The sequence below is a fragment of the Bombina bombina genome, chromosome 7 (genome assembly GCF_027579735.1).
Source record: "Bombina bombina isolate aBomBom1 chromosome 7, aBomBom1.pri, whole genome shotgun sequence".
NCBI lineage: Eukaryota > Metazoa > Chordata > Amphibia > Anura > Bombinatoridae > Bombina > Bombina bombina.
The window spans coordinates 406342086-406359638 of NC_069505.1; the positions used below are offsets into that span (position 1 = coordinate 406342086).

General features: G+C 40.5%; 1 protein-coding gene across 1 annotated transcript in view; it reads right to left on the minus strand.

The window, feature by feature from the left end:
- IARS1 (isoleucyl-tRNA synthetase 1) overlaps positions 1–17553 on the minus strand; it is a 299311-nt gene that overhangs the window by 179747 nt on the left and 102011 nt on the right. Inside the window, exon 14 of the mRNA XM_053721177.1 lies at positions 4864–4990. Coding sequence (XP_053577152.1) covers positions 4864–4990 — 127 coding nt within the window. The remainder of the gene's footprint in view (positions 1–4863; positions 4991–17553) is intronic.

A 17553-nucleotide genomic window follows, 5' to 3' on the forward strand; every position in this document is an offset into this window, starting at 1 on the left:
TATATATATATATATATATATATATATATATATATATATATATATATATATATATATATATATAGTTGTAAAAATGACAGAACAGCTTAAATAGGCTTTGTAATTTATCAAAAACCCCTCAGCAGTTCTGAGGTGCCTGACTGAACAGAAAAACCATCTCCCTCTGAGCAGCACATTCATGATCTGCAACAGGGAAAACAGGTCTCATTAGGCATATAGTATGAGGATGCGTATAGGAACAGTAACTGCTCCGGAAGAGAAGGGAAAAAGGCGCGATATGCAATACCGCCCCCCCAAAGACCGCCCGTTGTGGGTGTTAACAAAAACAGACTTCTCCCAGTCGCCATATTGTTTTATGGCGCGCTATGCAAATTCAGAGACAAGCCAAACAGACTTGACAAAAAACTAATCTCCCAGTCGGCACTTTTCTTATGTAACCGCCAGGAGATGAGATAAAGTGCCCCAGAGACTAAATAGGACAATAGTCAACAAGACGTAAAAACACCAAAGCACACCCGCCTAGGGCGATATCAGCACAGTAATCTCCCGGTCGGCTGCCGGGAGATGTGACTACCACCATCGTCATGCCCTGTGAGTCAAAATAAATACAGAGTGCCCCCAGTGCCTGTGCTAGCTGTCACATATAATCTCCTAAGTATCAGGGAGAATTTATGCAAAATAAAAATAAAGTGCCCATCCATTAAGGATTCTTTATAAATCCCATCCATACAGAGTAAGTGCCCAACTTCTTCTGAGTTCCTTCTTTATGTCCCCAGAAATAAAAGTCAGCACTTACCTCATATACTGCCCGACAGCAAAAGGCAGCTTCCAGGTTTGCGAGGTCCTATTCCTCACATGGACCTGTGAAAGAGGAGAAAATACTGAGTAATATCCCTCAGATTTTTCAGGGTTAGGGCAGCATAAATATATGGGAGGCGCAGTGAGAATTATGTCCCACAAGTTTCCATTGCTCTAAAGCCACCAAAAGCTCTACTGAAGAGACTGATATGGACTACGGCTAAACCCTAGAACAAAGCAGCAGAGTCTTGCACTACTTTAAAAATAAGAAACTCTTGATTGAAGAATCTAATCTAACATCTCACTTTACCTCTTCCTATCACTAACGTAGGCAAAGAGTATGACTGGGGTGGGAGGCAAGGGAGGAGCTATTTAACAGCTCTGCTGTGGTGCTCTTTGCCTCCTCCTGCTGACCAGGAGGTGAATATCCCATTAGTAATTAAGATGATCCGTGGACTCATCGTGTCTTAAAAAAGAAATAAAATGTAGCACTTGCCTTAGAAATCTGCCCAGCAGTAAGGCAACTCACCCGGCTTGAGAGGTTCTCTCCCTCACATTGGCCTCTTGAAACAAAAAAGGACCGAGTATTTCCCCTCAGGCTTTCATAATCAGGGCAGCATACAATCTATGAGAGGCGCAGTGAGAATTATGTCCCACCAGTTCCCATTGCTCTAAAGCCACCACTGCTCTACTGAAGAGACTGATATGGACTACGGCTACACCCTAGGACAAAGCAGCACAATCTTGCACTACTTTATAAATAATAAACTCTTGATTGAAGAATTTTAACTAACACCTAACTTTACCACTTCCTAGCACTAACGTAGGCAAAGAGAATGACTGGGTTGGGATGGAAGAGAGGTGATATTTAACAGCTTTGCTGTGGTGCTCTTTGCCGCCTCCTGCAGGGCAGGAGAGGTATTCCCAATAGTAATTAAGATGATCCATGGACTCATTGTGTCATTAAAAAGAAAGTAAGGCGGCACCTCTATACTCCCAGCTGTTTGCTGTAGCATAACTCACCACCTCCTAAATGTCAAAAGTTATTTTGATAAGGCCACCAGATGTCTGCTATCACGCCGTTGAGGCTCTGAGAGAAAACAAAGAGCGCTGTTGAAAATGGCGATGAAGCCGGTAGAAGCGCTCGGTCATCACGTGACTGCATCAATAATCAGTGCGCCACTAAATACAGGAAGCGCGCGGAAAAAAAAAAACGCTGCACTGATGTACAGACATGTAGTAGTCGCATAACCCACAGATAACTGATTCACGGCATGAAAATTACAGAGTGCTTCATGATTACTCACAAGTGAAATACACCATCACGTGACCCCCTCTCTATCAGCCGCAAATAAAGCCATCAGACAAAAGCCTCAGTCCCAGAACAGTATTAAAAATAAAATACTGTTGCCAAACACCAGTGCCCAGCAAAAATGCCCAGGATAAATCCCCACAATGAAGAGATCCTTTCTTTAAGTCCCCAAGCTCCACACCCTGAGGTAGACCAAAGTAGGAAAGCACCTACCTTAGGAGCTTCAGCTGCAGGGCATACACAGCATCTCATGTCTGACAGGTCCAGACAACTGCTGATAGGGACCTGGAAAAAACGAAAAGCCGAGTAACCAACCCTGGTTTTGCTTGTAGGGGTTAGCATCAAATGTTGGAGGAGAACATGGACAACCCTGCTGACCTCCAACTGCTAACAGCTACCACAACTCTTACTCAAGAGGATTACATGGATACAGTATTACCCCAATCCTTGCTTGCAGGGAAACTACCCATTAAAGGATAAAACTTAATTTTCTTCAGACACCATCTTCGCACACCTCCATGATGTACAAAGGCAAAGAATGACTGGGGGTTATGGGAAATGGGAGGAATACTTAAAGCTTTGCGGGGGTGTTCTTTGCCTCTTCCTAGTGGCCAGGAGTTGAATTCCCACAAGTAATTAGAATGGATTTGTGGACTCTCCATGCCATTGGAAAGAAAATTTTATTGTTTTAATATAATAAAAAAAGAATTAGGAAGATAAGCAGAACAAGAAAGTGCCAGCTACATAAATACACAGAGGCACAAGGTCTTCACAAGTTGTGCTAAGGAGGATGTTTCAGACATGTTAAAGGGACACTAAAGTCAAAATGAAACTTTCATGATTTAGATAGAGCTCACAGTTTAAAACGACTTTCTAATTCACATTCATTATTTAAATATGCAGTCATTTTATGTGCACACTTTCTAAGGCACCAGTTTCTACTGGGCATGTGCAAGAATTCACAGTATATATGTATATGAGTTTTGTGATTGGCTGATGGGTGTCACATGATGCAATGGGAAGGAAAGTTGAACGGTCAGAAAAACAAAATCTACTACTACTTTGAAATTCAAACTTAGTGCGATTACATTGTCTTTTTATTTTTTGTTTGTTGATTACACAATTCTACTGTGTTTAATGGTCCTTTAACCCTTTCCTGATGGCACTTATTTGTCTACATCGGAAAAAAAAGTTCCAATGTAAACGAGTAAGTAAAAAGTGAAATAATGTGATCGTTCATGCGATCGCGTGATTTCAATGATGGGATTGTGTCAGGGGGAGTGCCTGTGACGCTAGGCACACCCTCCACCCTATTCAGGAAGTGCCTATGGTTTCAGTACAGCCAAATAGCTAGGACATCCCACGCGGCCCTAATGGCGCTAAAGCCATGGCAGTTAGGACGGCATGGAAGGTCCTAACGGTGGGAAGGGGTTAAAGCTTTACTTTGTACAAATACTGAAATGTAAATATTAGTCTGAAACTCTAGTTTACACTTTTCTATGGCATTGACAATCTGTTATATCCCTCTACTGCAACAGGTACAAGTGGTTTCTGGATTTCCTAGGACATGTACCTGGAGGGATAGGAAACCCAAAATGTGATTCAAATAGAGCAATTTTAAACAACTTTCCAATTTACTTCTTTTATCTTATTTGCTTCATTCACTTGGTATCCTTTGTTGTAAAATTTACCTAGGTAGGCTCAGGAGCTGGGAGCTAGCAGTTAATTGGTGGCTTCACATAAATACCTACTGTCAATGACTTAACTATGTGTTCAGCTAGCTCCCAGTAGTGCATTACTGCTCATTCAATAAAGGATATCACAAGAATGAAGCAAATTAGATAACAGAAATGCATTGATAAGTTGTTTAAAATTCTATGCTCTATCTAAACCATAAAATAAAAAATTGGGGTTTCGTGTCCCTTGGGTGTGATCTTCCCTGGAAATCAGAAATCCTGCCATCCACTGAACAGAACTGGTGACAGATCCTTTTATAATGAGATAGACACTACAAAGTGACCCGTATAGTGTCCTGGACAAATGACACAGCTGAAACAGAGTTTAACATAAAACCAAATTAAAACAATGCAATGCTTTACTCTCCTCTCTGCCATCCAAAGCATTAAGATTGAGATATGCAGATGCTGACCATGTTATCACATAATCTTTAAAGGACCAGTCAACACAGTAGATTTGTATAATAAACAAATGTAAGATAACAAGACAATGCAATAGCACTTAGTCTGAACTTCAAATAAGTAGTAGATTTTTTTTCTGACAATTTTAAAAGTTATGTCTTTTCCACTCCCATTGTACCATGTGACAGCCATCAGCCAAGCACAAATGCATACACGTACCATGTGACAGCCATCAGCCATTCACAAATGCATACACACTTATTCTTGCACATGCTCAGTAGGAGCTGGTGACTCAAAATGTTTAAATATAAAAAGACTGTGCACATTTAGTTAATGGGAGTACATTGGAAAGTTGGTTAAAATGGCATGCTCTATCTGAATAATGACAGATTCATTTTGATTGAGTGTTCCTTTAAGTAGCCTTTATAGCCATAAACATTTGAGTCTAGGTCAGGCATTAACACAATCTCTCTACGCTACCCTGTAACCTTTACTGAAATGAGTCTATAAACTGCACAAGGTAACGTCTGCTCATTACCTTAACATGATCTATTTATACAGCAGGAAATCTTTATCTAGAATTGTTCTAATCACCAGAATCAGTTACACACAAACCTCTTCAAAGTCCTCGCTGACCCACAGAGGGATGGGAGTACCCCAGTAACGATTCCTAGAAATGGCCCAATCTCTGGCGTCCTTCAGCCAGTTCCCAAAACGCTTCTCTTTCACAAACTCAGGGACCCTGAAGAAGAAGGATGGAGAAAAAAATGCTTATTTCACTAAAACTGTAACCATTATGCAGTGTGGATATTAAATGTGTGTCGTCGTCCCCCCATGTGTTCTCCAAAAACCTACAAGCAGTGTTCAGGGAAAGGTCTCCCACAAATGATAATAAAACATTTGTTTTCCAATGTGCTAACAACACACTCTACACAAGCAATCATAGCAAGAGCAATTAAAGGGACAGTTTACCCAAAAATGTTCTCCCCTTTTATTTGTTCCCAGTGATCCACTTTACCTGCTGGAGTGTATTAAATTGTTTACAAGTATTTCCATTACCCTTATATTGGCATTTGAAATAGTTGATTTAGCCTGTGGTATCCCCACCCATCCTGAAAGTTTTTGGCCTTAGGTCCAAGCTATAGATAAGCTGTGTAAACAAAGCCAGCAGAAGAAATTACACTCCCACTGGGGTATAGAAGAGATAAGGTAATAACATGTTAATTTTCCATTGTTCTCTCCAAGTATTGATGATTGGTTTATGGACAGATATAAGATAAAGAAGCAGGTATATGTACACAATGTGATAAAGGAATGAGATCTGATTATACCTACAAGCTCAGCTCATTTTATTAGGTTGTGGCTTCAAAACACAAAATCAGCTATTTCATATACACAAATAAACTTTAAAAAGCACATTTCATACTCTGCAGCTGAAAAAAAATCGTAATTGGAAACACATTAAGGGAAAAACAATTATAGTATAACCCCTATAGATAGGTTGTTAGGTTCAAGATCAGTGGCGGGAGGGGGGGGGGGTGTATAGCTGTATAAATTGCATTGTTTTGTTTACTGCCTTTTAATTGGAAGTCAAACAGAATACATTACCACAACAGACACGTTTAAAGAGACATGAAACCCAAAATATTTCTTTCATGATTCATTTAGAGCATGTAATTTTAAACAACTTTCTAGTTTATTACTCTGATTATCAAATTGTATTGGTTCTCTTGGTATCTTATGTTAAAAAGCAGGAACATACGCTCAGGAGTGTGCACGTGTCTGGAACACTATAGGGCAGCAGTTTTGCAACCAGTGTTAATTTTGACTGCAAATTTAGATCTAGCCTTAGTCTTTTGACTAAAATCACATTTTAGTCATCTGAATTGTTTTAGTCAACTAAAATCTAAGGGGTTTAATTAAGTGTAAAGCATTATTTAAGCATTTCTCTATCATTTCTAAGCTCATTATATACTCAAGGAGTAAACATCTAATAACCCGTTATTATTTATGGTATTAAACAGACGTGCAACTAAAAACAATAAAAAAAAAAAACTGTATTGGCTGTAACGCCATTACACACATTACCCGAATATAAAAACGTTATCAGTTCTCTGTTGATGATTAAAATAAGTATCAAGTAACTCAACACAACAAAAGGTGTCTGCAGCTAGCACAGGCACAGCATAACTTAAACCCATACTTGTAGGTTATTCTTATTTCTATAGGAAGAATCGATTGATCGTTCACAGATTATTATTTCAACAGTTCTAATTCTTAAATACATGCAAAGAAAAAGTGCACAGGCTACAATGCCATTGGTGTGTGGAACTGGCTCCTAATCGTTACATTCCTGATTTTTAAATAAAGACAGCAAGAGAACAAAGAAAAATTGATAATAGGAGTAAATTAGAACGTTGCTTAAAATTGCTGCTCTATCTAAATCATTAAAGACAAAATTTGGGTTAATAATAACCTTTAAGTGTTCCTGTGCAAAGGAAACTTTTTTGAAACTATAGCAAGAAGAAAATTGTGCCAGGACATCACTACAAGACCCAAAATATAAAGCTTTCTAGTATAGTCTAATATTCTTTACAGCTTCTGTGGCAAATTATGTAGGACAGGCAAGGTATAAGGGATTTTAGAAGCAATTTGAGAGGCAGGAGGAGTACAAAATGCAGCAGAGGTATTTACAATCAAATATCAGTTAAACCAATTTCTGGGGGGAAATGGCAGCCATACTATTGCTTGAAGTCTGAAAGCTTTACAGGCAGTAGTTCTGTCACAAAGATTTGTGCTCACCTCCAAGCATTCTGGCCACACTTTATGCCTTGGCCTCCCACCCCCAATACCAGCAACATTCCAGTGTTCCTCTCAGGTCTGTCTTACCTTGCAGCTCATACTGTGGGAAGTTATCACCCTGATTCCCCCCATCAAATGCCAATAAGTGTTGTATTCCAACCATGCTGCACAGGCTCAGCCCCCTCATGTTCCCGCTCCTGTCTTGTCCACGAGCACATAGCACAGTGCACATGCGCTTATGGAACAAGGATTAAGGGCCAGGTGGGCGCTGGGTGGGCAGCATTAGCGCTTTACTTTGCTGCCTAGCAACGGTGGTACACGTAGTACTGGCAGTCGCAGTCCGCCCTTACTGCTTCATCACAGAACAGGGAACGTTGTAAAATGGGTCTGGTGCTGAAGTTACTGCCTGCAGCACTGGATCCATTTTTAAACAGTTCACTCTCAAGCAATTTATTACAGCAACGATACAGTTCCTTCTTAGCTCTCAGGGGGAGGGGGGGACAATTGCCCCAATGCCCCCCATCTGGATCCACCACTGACTGCAATAGTCCCTCCCTAACATTTTTGTAGCTTGTTAATGAAAATTGCAATGGATTTTCGTCATAGTTTTCATTCTATTTGCTTAGTTTTTATTTAGTTATTGTTTAGTTTTCAGCACTGAGTGAAAACATGCAGCTGACGAAAACTATGCCAAAAAATTTTCGTCAGTGAAATTAACACTGCTCTAGAACTTCCAAACTCATTATATACTCCTGGAGTAAAGGTGTATTAACCTGTTTTTATTTATGGTATTAAAGGGACACTAAACCCAAAAATTATCTTTTATGATTCAGGTAGAGAATGCAATTTTAAATAACATTCCAATTTACTTCTATGATCAAATTTGCTTCATTCTTTAGATATCCCTTTTTGAAGAAATAGCAATGCACATGGGTGAGCCAATCACATAAAGGCATCTATGTGCAGCCACCAATCAGCAGCTACTGAGAATATCTAGATATGCTTTTCAGCAAAGGATATCAAGAGAAAGAAGCAAATTAAATAGAAGTACATTAGAAATTTGTTTAAAATTGCATGCTCTATCTAAATTGTGAAAGAAAATTGTGTTTCATGTCCCTTTAAGGTTTGAACATGCAATATTTAACAGATTTAAGCAGTAATTAGATATGTATTGATTATAACTCCTTGCATAAAGTGTTAATTTTGAAAGCAAATTTTGATTTAGTTTCAGTCATAGTCTTTTGACTAAAAATGCCATTTTAGTTTTAGTCGTATTTTAGTCATCAGAATTGTTTTAGTTTTAGTCTCGTTTTTAGTCGACGAAATGAACACTGTTTGCAACAGCACTAGATGACAGCACTATTTCCTGCCATGAAGTTCTCCAGACACCTACCTATGTATCTCTTCAACAAAGAATAAGAATGGAACGAAGCAAATTTATTGATAGAATTAAATTGGAAACCTTTTTAAAAAAAAACATAATTTATGTAAGAACTTACCTGATAAATTAATTTCTTTCATATTAGCAACAGTCCATGAGCTAGTGACGTATGGGATATACATTCCTACTTGAAGGGGCAAAGTTTCCCAAACCTCAAAATGCCTACAAATACACCCCTCACCACACCCACAAATCGGTTTAACGCATAGCCAAGAAGTGGGGTGATAAGAAAAAAGTGTGAAAGCATAAAAAATAAGGAATTGGAATAATTGTGCTTTATACAAAAAAATCATAACCACCACAAAAAGGGTGGGCCTCATGGACTCTTGCTAATATGAAAGAAATTAATTTATCAGGTAAGTTCTTACATAAATTATGTTTTCTTTCATGTAATTAGCAAGAGTCCATGAGCTAGTGACGTATGGGATAATGAATACCCAAGATGTGGATCTTCCACGCAAGAGTCACTAGAGAGGGAGGGATAAAATAAAGACAGCCAATTCCGCTGAAAATAATCCACACCCAAAACAAAGTTTAAATCTTATAATGAAAAAAACTGAAATTATAAGCAGAAGAATCAAACTGAAACAGCTGCCTGAAATACTTTTCTACCAAAAACTGCTTTAGAAGAAGAAAACACATCAAAATGGTAGAATTTAGTAAAAGTATGCAAAGAAGACCAAGTTGCTGCTTTGCAAATCTGATCAACCGAAGCTTCATTCCTAAATGCCCAGGAAGTAGAAACTGACCTAGTAGAATGAGCTGTAATCCTTTGAGGCGGAGTTTTACCCGACTCGACATAAGCATGATGAATCAAAGACTTTAACCAAGACGCCAAAGAAATGGCAGAGGCCTTCTGACCTTTCCTAGAACCGGAAAAGATAACAAATAGACTAGAAGTCTTTCGGAAATTTTTAGTAGCTTCAACATAATATTTCAAAGCTCTAACTACATCCAAAGAATGCAACGATCTTTCCTTAGAATTCTTAGGATTAGGACACAAGGAAGGAACCACAATTTCTCTACTAATGTTGTTAGAATTCACAACCTTAGGTAAAAATTTAAAAGAAGTTCGCAACACCGCCTTATCCTGATGAAAAATCAGAAAAGGCGATTCACAAGAAAGAGCAGATAATTCAGAAACTCTTCTAGCAGAAGAGATGGCCAAAAGAAACAAAACTTTCCAAGAAAGTAATTTAATGTCCAGCGAATGCATAGGTTAAAACGGAGGAGCTTGAAGAGCCCCCAGAACCAAATTCAAACTCCAAGGAGGAGAAATTGACTTAATAACAGGTTTTATACGAACCAAAGCTTGTACAAAACAATAAATATCAGGAAGACTAGCAATCTTTCTGTGAAAAAGAACAGAAAGAGCAGAGATTTGTCCTTTCAAGGAACTTGCAGACAAACCTTTATCTAAACCATCCTGAAGAAACTGTAAAATTCTAGGAATTCTAAAATAATGCCAAGAAAAATGATGAGAAGAACACCAAGAAATGTAAGTTTTCCAGACTCGATAATATATCTTCCTAGATACAGATTTACGAGCCTGTAACATAGTATTAATTACGGAGTCAGAAAAACCTCTATGACTGAGAATCAAGCGTTCAATCTCCATACCTTCAAATTTAAGGATTTGAGATCCTGATGGAAAAAAGGACCTTGCGAAAGAAGGTCTGGTCTTAACGGAAGAGTCCACGGTTGGCAAGTGGCCATCCGGACAAGATCCGCATACCAAAACCTGTGAGGCCATGCTGGAGCCACCAGCAGAACAAACGAGCACTCCTTTAGAATCTTGGAAATCACTCTTGGAAGAAGAACTAGAGGCGGAAAGATATAGGCAGGATGATACTTCCAAGGAAGTGACAATGCATCCACTGCCTCCGCCTGAGGATCCCTGGATCTGGACAGATACCTGGGAAGCTTGTGGTTTAGATGAGAAGCCATCAAATCTATTTCTGGGAGTCCCCACATTTGAACAATCTGAAGAAAAACCTCTGGGTGAAGAGACCATTCGCCCGGATGTAACGTTTGGCGACTGAGAAAATCCGCTTCCCAATTGTCTATACCTGGGATATGAACCGCAGAAATTAGACAGGAGCTGGATTCCACCCATACCAGTATTCAAGATACTTCTTTCATAGCCAGAGGACTGTGAGTCCCTCCTTGATGATAGATATATGCCACGGTTGTGACATTGTCCGTCTGAAAACAAATGAATGACTCTCTCCTTAGAAGAGCCCATGACTGAAGAGCTCTGAAAATTGCACGGAGTTCCAAAATGTTGATTGGTAATCTCACCTCCTGAGATTCCCAAACCCCTTGTGCTGTCAGAGACCCCCAAACAGCTCCCCAACCTGTCAGACTTGCATCTGTTGAAATCACAGTCCAGGTCGGAAGAACAAAAGAAGCCCCCTGAACTAAACGATGGTGGTCTGTCCACCACGTCAGAGAGTGTCGTACAATCGGTTTTAAAGAGATTAATTGAGATATATTTGTATAATGCCTGCACCACTGGTTCAGCATACAGAGCTGAAGAGGTCGCATGTGAAAACGAGCAAAGGGGATCGTGTCCGATGCAGCAGCCTAGAATTTCCATGCATAAGGCTACCGAAGGGAATAATTGAGACTGAAGGTTTCGACAAGCTGAAACCAATTTTAGACGTCTCTTGTCTGTCAGAGACAGAGTCATGGACACTGAATCTATCTGGAAACCTAAAAAGGTTACCCTCGTCTGAGGAATCAATGAACTTTTTGGTAAATTGATCCTCCAACCATGTTCTCGAAGAAACAATACAAGTCGATTCGTATGAGATTCTGCTAAATGTGAAGACTGAGCAAGTACCAAGATATCGTCCAAATAAGGAAATACCACAATACCCTGTTCTCTGATTACAGACAGAAGGGCACAGTGAAACTTTGTAAAAATCCTTGGAGCTGTTGCTAGGCCAAATGGCAGAGCCACAAACTGGTAATGCTTGTCTAGGAAAGAGAATCTCAGAAACTGAAAGTGATCTGGATGAATCGGAATATGCAGATATGCATCCTGTAAATCTATTGTGGACATATAATGCCCTTGCTGAACAAAAGGCAGAATAGTCCTTATAGTTACCATTTTGAATGTTGGTATCCTTACATAATGATTCAATATCTTTAAATCCAGAACTGGTCTGAAGGAATTCTCCTTCTTTGGTACAATGAAAAGATTTGAGCAAAACCCCAGCCCCTGTTTCAGAACTGGAACTGGCATAATTACTCCAGCCAACTCTAGATCTAAAACACATTTCAGAAATGCTTGAGCCTTCACTGGATTTACTGGGACACGGGAAAGAAAAATTTTTCTTGCAGGAGGCCTTATCTTGAAGCCTATTCTGTACCCTTGTGAAACAATGTTCTGAATCCAAAGATTGTGAATCGAATTGATCCAAATTTCTTTGAAAAATCGCAATCTGCCCCCTACCAGTTGGGCTAGAATGAGAGCCGCACCTTTATGTTGACTTGGGAGCTGGCTTTGGCTTTCTAAAAGGCTTCGATTTATTCCAGACTGGAGATGGTTTCCAAACTGATACCGCTCCTGTAGGGGAAGGATCAGGCTTTTGTTCCTTATTGTGACGAAAGGAACGAAAACGATTAGAAGACCTAAATTTACCTTTAGATTTTTTATCCTGTGGTAAAAAAGTTCCTTTCCCCCCAGTAACAGTTGAAATAAAAAAATCCAACTGTGAACCAAATAATTTATTACCCTGGAAAGAAAGGGAAAGCAAAGTTGACTTAGAAGACATATCAGCATTCCAAGTTTTAAGCCATAAAGCTCTTCTAGCTAAAATAGCTAGAGACATATACCTGACATCAACCCTAATGATATCAAAGATGGCATCACAAATAAAATTATTAGCATGTTGAAGAAGATTAACAATGCTAAGAGAATTATGATCTGTTACTTGTTGCGCTAAAGCTTCCAACCAAAAAGTTGAAGCTGCAGCAATATCCGCTAAAGATATAGCAGGTCTAAGAAGATTACCTGAACATAAGTAAGCTTTTCTTAGAAAGGATTCAATTTTCCTATCTAAAGGATCCTTAAAGGAAGTACTATCTGCCGTAGGAATAGTAGTACGCTTAGCAAGAGTAGAGATAGCCCCATCAACCTTAGGGATTTTGTCCCAAAACTCTAATCTGTCAGATGGCACAGGATATAATTGCTTAAAATGTTTAGAAGGAGTAAATGAATTACCCAAATTATTCCATTCCTTAGAAATTACTTCAGAAATAGCATCAGGGACAGGAAAAACTTCTGGAATAACTACAGGAGATTTAAAAACCTTATTTAAACGTTTAGATTTAGTATCAAGAGGACCAGATTCCTCTATTTCTAATGCAATTAGGACTTCTTTAAGTAAAGAACGAATAAATTACATTTCTCCAACATTGTTGTGTCCGGTCCACGGCGTCATCCTTACTTGTGGGAATATCTCTTCCCCAACAGGAAATGGCAAAGAGTCCCAGCAAAGCTGGCCATATAGTCCTTCCTAGGCTCCGCCCACCCCAGTCATTCTCTTTGCCGTTGCACAGGCAACATCTCCACGGAGATGGTTAAGAGTATGTGGTGTTTAGTTGTAGTTTTTTATTCTACTATCAAGATTTTATTATTTTAAAATAGTGCTGGTATGTACTATTTACTCTGAAACAGAAAGAGATGAAGAGTTCTGTTTGTGAGAGGAAGATGATTTTAGCAGACAGTAACTAAAATCGATTGCTGTTTCCACATAGGACTGTTGAGATGAAGTAACTTCAGTTGGGGGAAACAGTTAGCAGACTTTTCTGCTTAAGGTATGACTAGCCATATTTCTAACAAGACTGTGTAATGCTGGAAGGCTGTCATTTCCCCTCATGGCGATCGGTAAGCCATTTTCTTAGTCTGAAACAGAATAAAGGGCTTAATATGGGCTATAAAACTGGTACGACACTTTTATGGGCAAAATCGATTGCTTTATTTGGGCATTTTATACATGTTTATGCTTGTAATTCACACTTATAAACTTGGGGAACGTTTTTTAACGTCAGGCACTGTGTTAGACACCTTTCCAGTAAGGAAGGGCCTTCCCAGTTGTAGGCTGAGCCTCATTTTCGCGCCATTATTGCGCAGTTACTTTTGAGAGCAAGACATGCAGATGCATGTGTGAGGATCTGAAAGTAGTTGGAAAAGTTCCTAGAAGGCTTCATTTGGTATCGTATTCCCCCCTGGGTTTGGTAAAGTCGTAGCAAAGGCTGTAGCTGGGACTGTAGAGGGGTTAAAACTGTAACCGGCTCCGGTTTCTTTAATTTAAGGGTTAAAGCTCTGAAATTTGGTGTGCAATACTTTGAATGCTTTAAGACACTGTGGTGAAAATTTGGTAAATTTTGAACAATTCCTTCATACTTTTTCACATATTCAGTAATAAAGTGTGCACTGTTTAAAATTTAAAGAGACAGTAACGGTTTTATTTTAAAAGTTTTTTTTGTACTTTCTTGACAAGTTTAAGCCTGTTTAACATGTCTGCACCTTCAGATAAGCTATGTTCTATATGTTTGAAGATCAATGTGTGCCCCCCTTCAAAATTGTGTGATAATTGTGCCATAGCGTCCAAACAAAGTAAGGACAGTACTGCCACAGATAGTAAGGTTGCCCAAGATGATTCATCAGATGAAGGGAGTAGACATAGTTCTACATCATCTCCTTCTGTGTCTACACCAGTTTTGCCCACGCAGGAGGCCCCTAGTACTTCTAGCGCGCCAATGCTTATTACTATGCAACAATTAACGGCTGTAATGGATAACTCCATAGCAAATATTTTATCCAAAATGCCTACATATCAGAGAAAGCGCGATTGCTCTGTTTTAAACACTGTAGAGCAGGAGGGCGCTGATAATAATGGCTCTGTCATACCCTCACACCAATCTGAAGGGGCCATGAGGGAGGTTTTGTCAGATGGGGAAATTTCTGATTCAGGAAAAATTTCTCAACAAGCTGAACCTGATGTTGTGACATTTAAATTTAAATTAGAGCATCTCCGCGCACTGCTTAAAGAGGTGTTATCTACTCTGGATGATTGTGACAACCTGGTCATTCCAGAAAAATTATGCAAGATGGACAAGTTCCTAGAGGTTCCGGTGCACCCCAACGCTTTTCCTATACCCAAGCGGGTGGCGGACATAGTGAATAAGGAGTGGGAGAAGCCCGGCATACCTTTTGTCCCCCCTCCTATATTTAAGAAATTATTTCCAATGGTCGACCCCAGAAAGGACTTATGGCAGACAGTCCCTAAGGTCGAGGGGGCAGTTTCTACTCTAAACAAGCGCACTACTATTCCTATAGAGGATAATTGTGCTTTCAAAGATCCTATGGATAAAAAATTGGAGGGTTTGCTTAAAAAGATTTTTGTACAGCAAGGTTACCTCCTGCAACCCATTTCATGCATTGTTCCTGTCACTACAGCAGCGTGGTTCTGGTTCGAGGAACTAGAAAAGTCGCTCAGTAGAGAGACTCCGTATGAGGAGGTTATGGACAGAGTTCACGCACTCAAGTTGGCTAATTCTTTTATTTTAGATGCCGCTTTGCAACTAGCTAGATTAGCGGCGAAAAATTCTGGGTTTGCAATTGTGGCGCGCAGAGCGCTTTGGCTAAAGTCTTGGTCAGCGGATGTATCTTCCAAGACAAAATTGCTTAATATCCCCTTCAAGGGTAAGACTCTCTTTGGGCCAGAATTGAAGGAGATTATTTCAGACATCACTGGGGGAAAGGGCCACGCCCTCCCACAAGATAGGCCTTTCAAAGCCAAGAATAAGTCTAATTTTCGTTCCTTTCGCAATTTCAGGAACGGACCGGCCTCTAACTCTGCATCCTCTAAACAAGAGGATAATGCTTCTCAAACCAAACCAGCCTGGAAACCTATGCAAGGCTGGAACAAGGGTAAGCAGGCCAAGAAGCCTGCTGCTGCTAACAAAACAGCATGAAGGAGTAGCCCCCGATCCGGGACCGGATCTAGTAGGGGGCAGACTCTCTCTCTTTGCTCAGGCCTGGGCAAGAGATGTTCAGGATCCCTGGACACTAGAAATAGTTTCTCAGGGTTATCTTCTGGAATTCAAGGAACTACCCCCAAGGGGAAGGTTCCACATGTCTCAATTATCCTCAAACCAAATAAAGAGACAGGCATTCTTACATTGTGTAGGAGACCTGTTAAAAATGGGAGTGATACACCCAGTTCCAACGGCGGAACAAGGAATGGGTTTTTACTCAAATCTGTTTGTAGTTCCCAAAAAAGAGGGAACTTTCAGACCAATTCTGGATTTAAAGATCCTAAACAAATTTCTCAGAGTACCATCGTTCAAAATGGAGACCATTCGAACGATTCTACCCACAATCCAGGGTCAATTTATGACTACCGTGGATCTAAAGGATGCGTATCTACATATTCCTATCCACAAAGAACATCATCAGTTCCTAAGGTTCGCCTTTCTGGACAAACATTACCAGTTTGTGGCCCTCCCATTCGGGTTAGCCACTGCTCCAAGGATTTTCACCAAGGTACTCGGATCCCTTCTAGCGGTTCTAAGACCAAGGGGCATTGCAGTAGTACCGTACTTGGACGACATTCTAATACAAGCGTCGTCTCTTTCAAAGGCAAAGGCTCACACAGACATCGTTCTGGCCTTTCTCAGATCTCACGGATGGAAGGTGAACATAGAAAAAAGTTCCCTGTCTCCGTCGACAAGAGTTCCCTTCTTGGGAACAATAATAGATTCTTTAGAAATGAGGATTTTCCTGACAGAAGTCAGAAAGTCAAAACTTCTAAACGCTTGTCAAGTTCTTCATTCTATTCCTCGTCCTTCCGTAGCTCAGTGCATGGAAGTAGTAGGGTTGATGGTTGCAGCAATGGACATAGTTCCTTTTGCGCGAATTCATCTAAGACCATTACAACTGTGCATGCTGAAACAGTGGAATGGGAACTATACAGACTTGTCTCCAGTGATTCAAGTAGATCAGAAGACCAGAGACTCACTCCGTTGGTGGCTAACCCAGGATCACCTGTCCCAGGGAATGAGCTTCCGCAGACCAGAGTGGGTCATCGTCACGACCAACGCCAGTCTACTGGGCTGGGGCGCAGTCTGGGAATCCCTGAAAGCTCAGGGACTATGGTCTCGGGAAGAGTCTCTTCTCCCGATAAACATTCTGGAACTGAGAGCGATATTCAATGCTCTCAGGGCTTGGCCTCAACTAGCAAAGGCCAGATTCATAAGATTCCAATCAGACAACATGACGACTGTTGCTTATATCAATCATCAGGGGGGAACAAGGAGTTCCCTGGCGATGAGAGAAGTGACCAAAATAATAGAATGGGCGGAGGATCACTCCTGCCACCTATCTGAAATCCACATCCCAGGTGTGGAAAACTGGGAGGCGGATTATCTGAGTCGTCAGACATTCCACCCGGGGGAGTGGGAACTCCACCCGGAGATCTTTGCCCAATTGACTCAATTATGGGGCATTCCAGACATGGATCTGATGGCGTCTCGTCAGAACTTCAAGGTTCCTTGCTACGGGTCCAGATCCAGGGATCCCAAGGCGACGCTAGTGGATGCACTAGTAGCGCCTTGGACCTTCAACCTAGCCTATGTGTTTCCACCGTTTCCTCTCATTCCCAGGCTAGTAGCCAGGATCAAGCAGGAGAGGGCCTCGGTGATCTTGATAGCTCCTGCGTGGCCACGCAGGACTTGGTATGCAGACCTGGTGAATATGTCATCGGTTCCACCATGGAAGCTACCTTTGAGACAGGATCTTCTTGTGCAGGGTCCATTCGAACATCCAAATCTGGTATCCCTCCAGCTGACGGCTTGGAAATTGAACGCTTGATTCTATCAAAGCGTGGGTTTTCAGATTCTGTGATAGATACTCTAGTTCAAGCCAGAAAACCGGTAACTAGAAAAATTTACCATAAAATATGGAAGAGATATATCTGCTGGTGTGAATCCAAGGGATTCTTATGGAATAAGATCAAAATCCCTAAGATCCTTTCCTTTCTACAAGA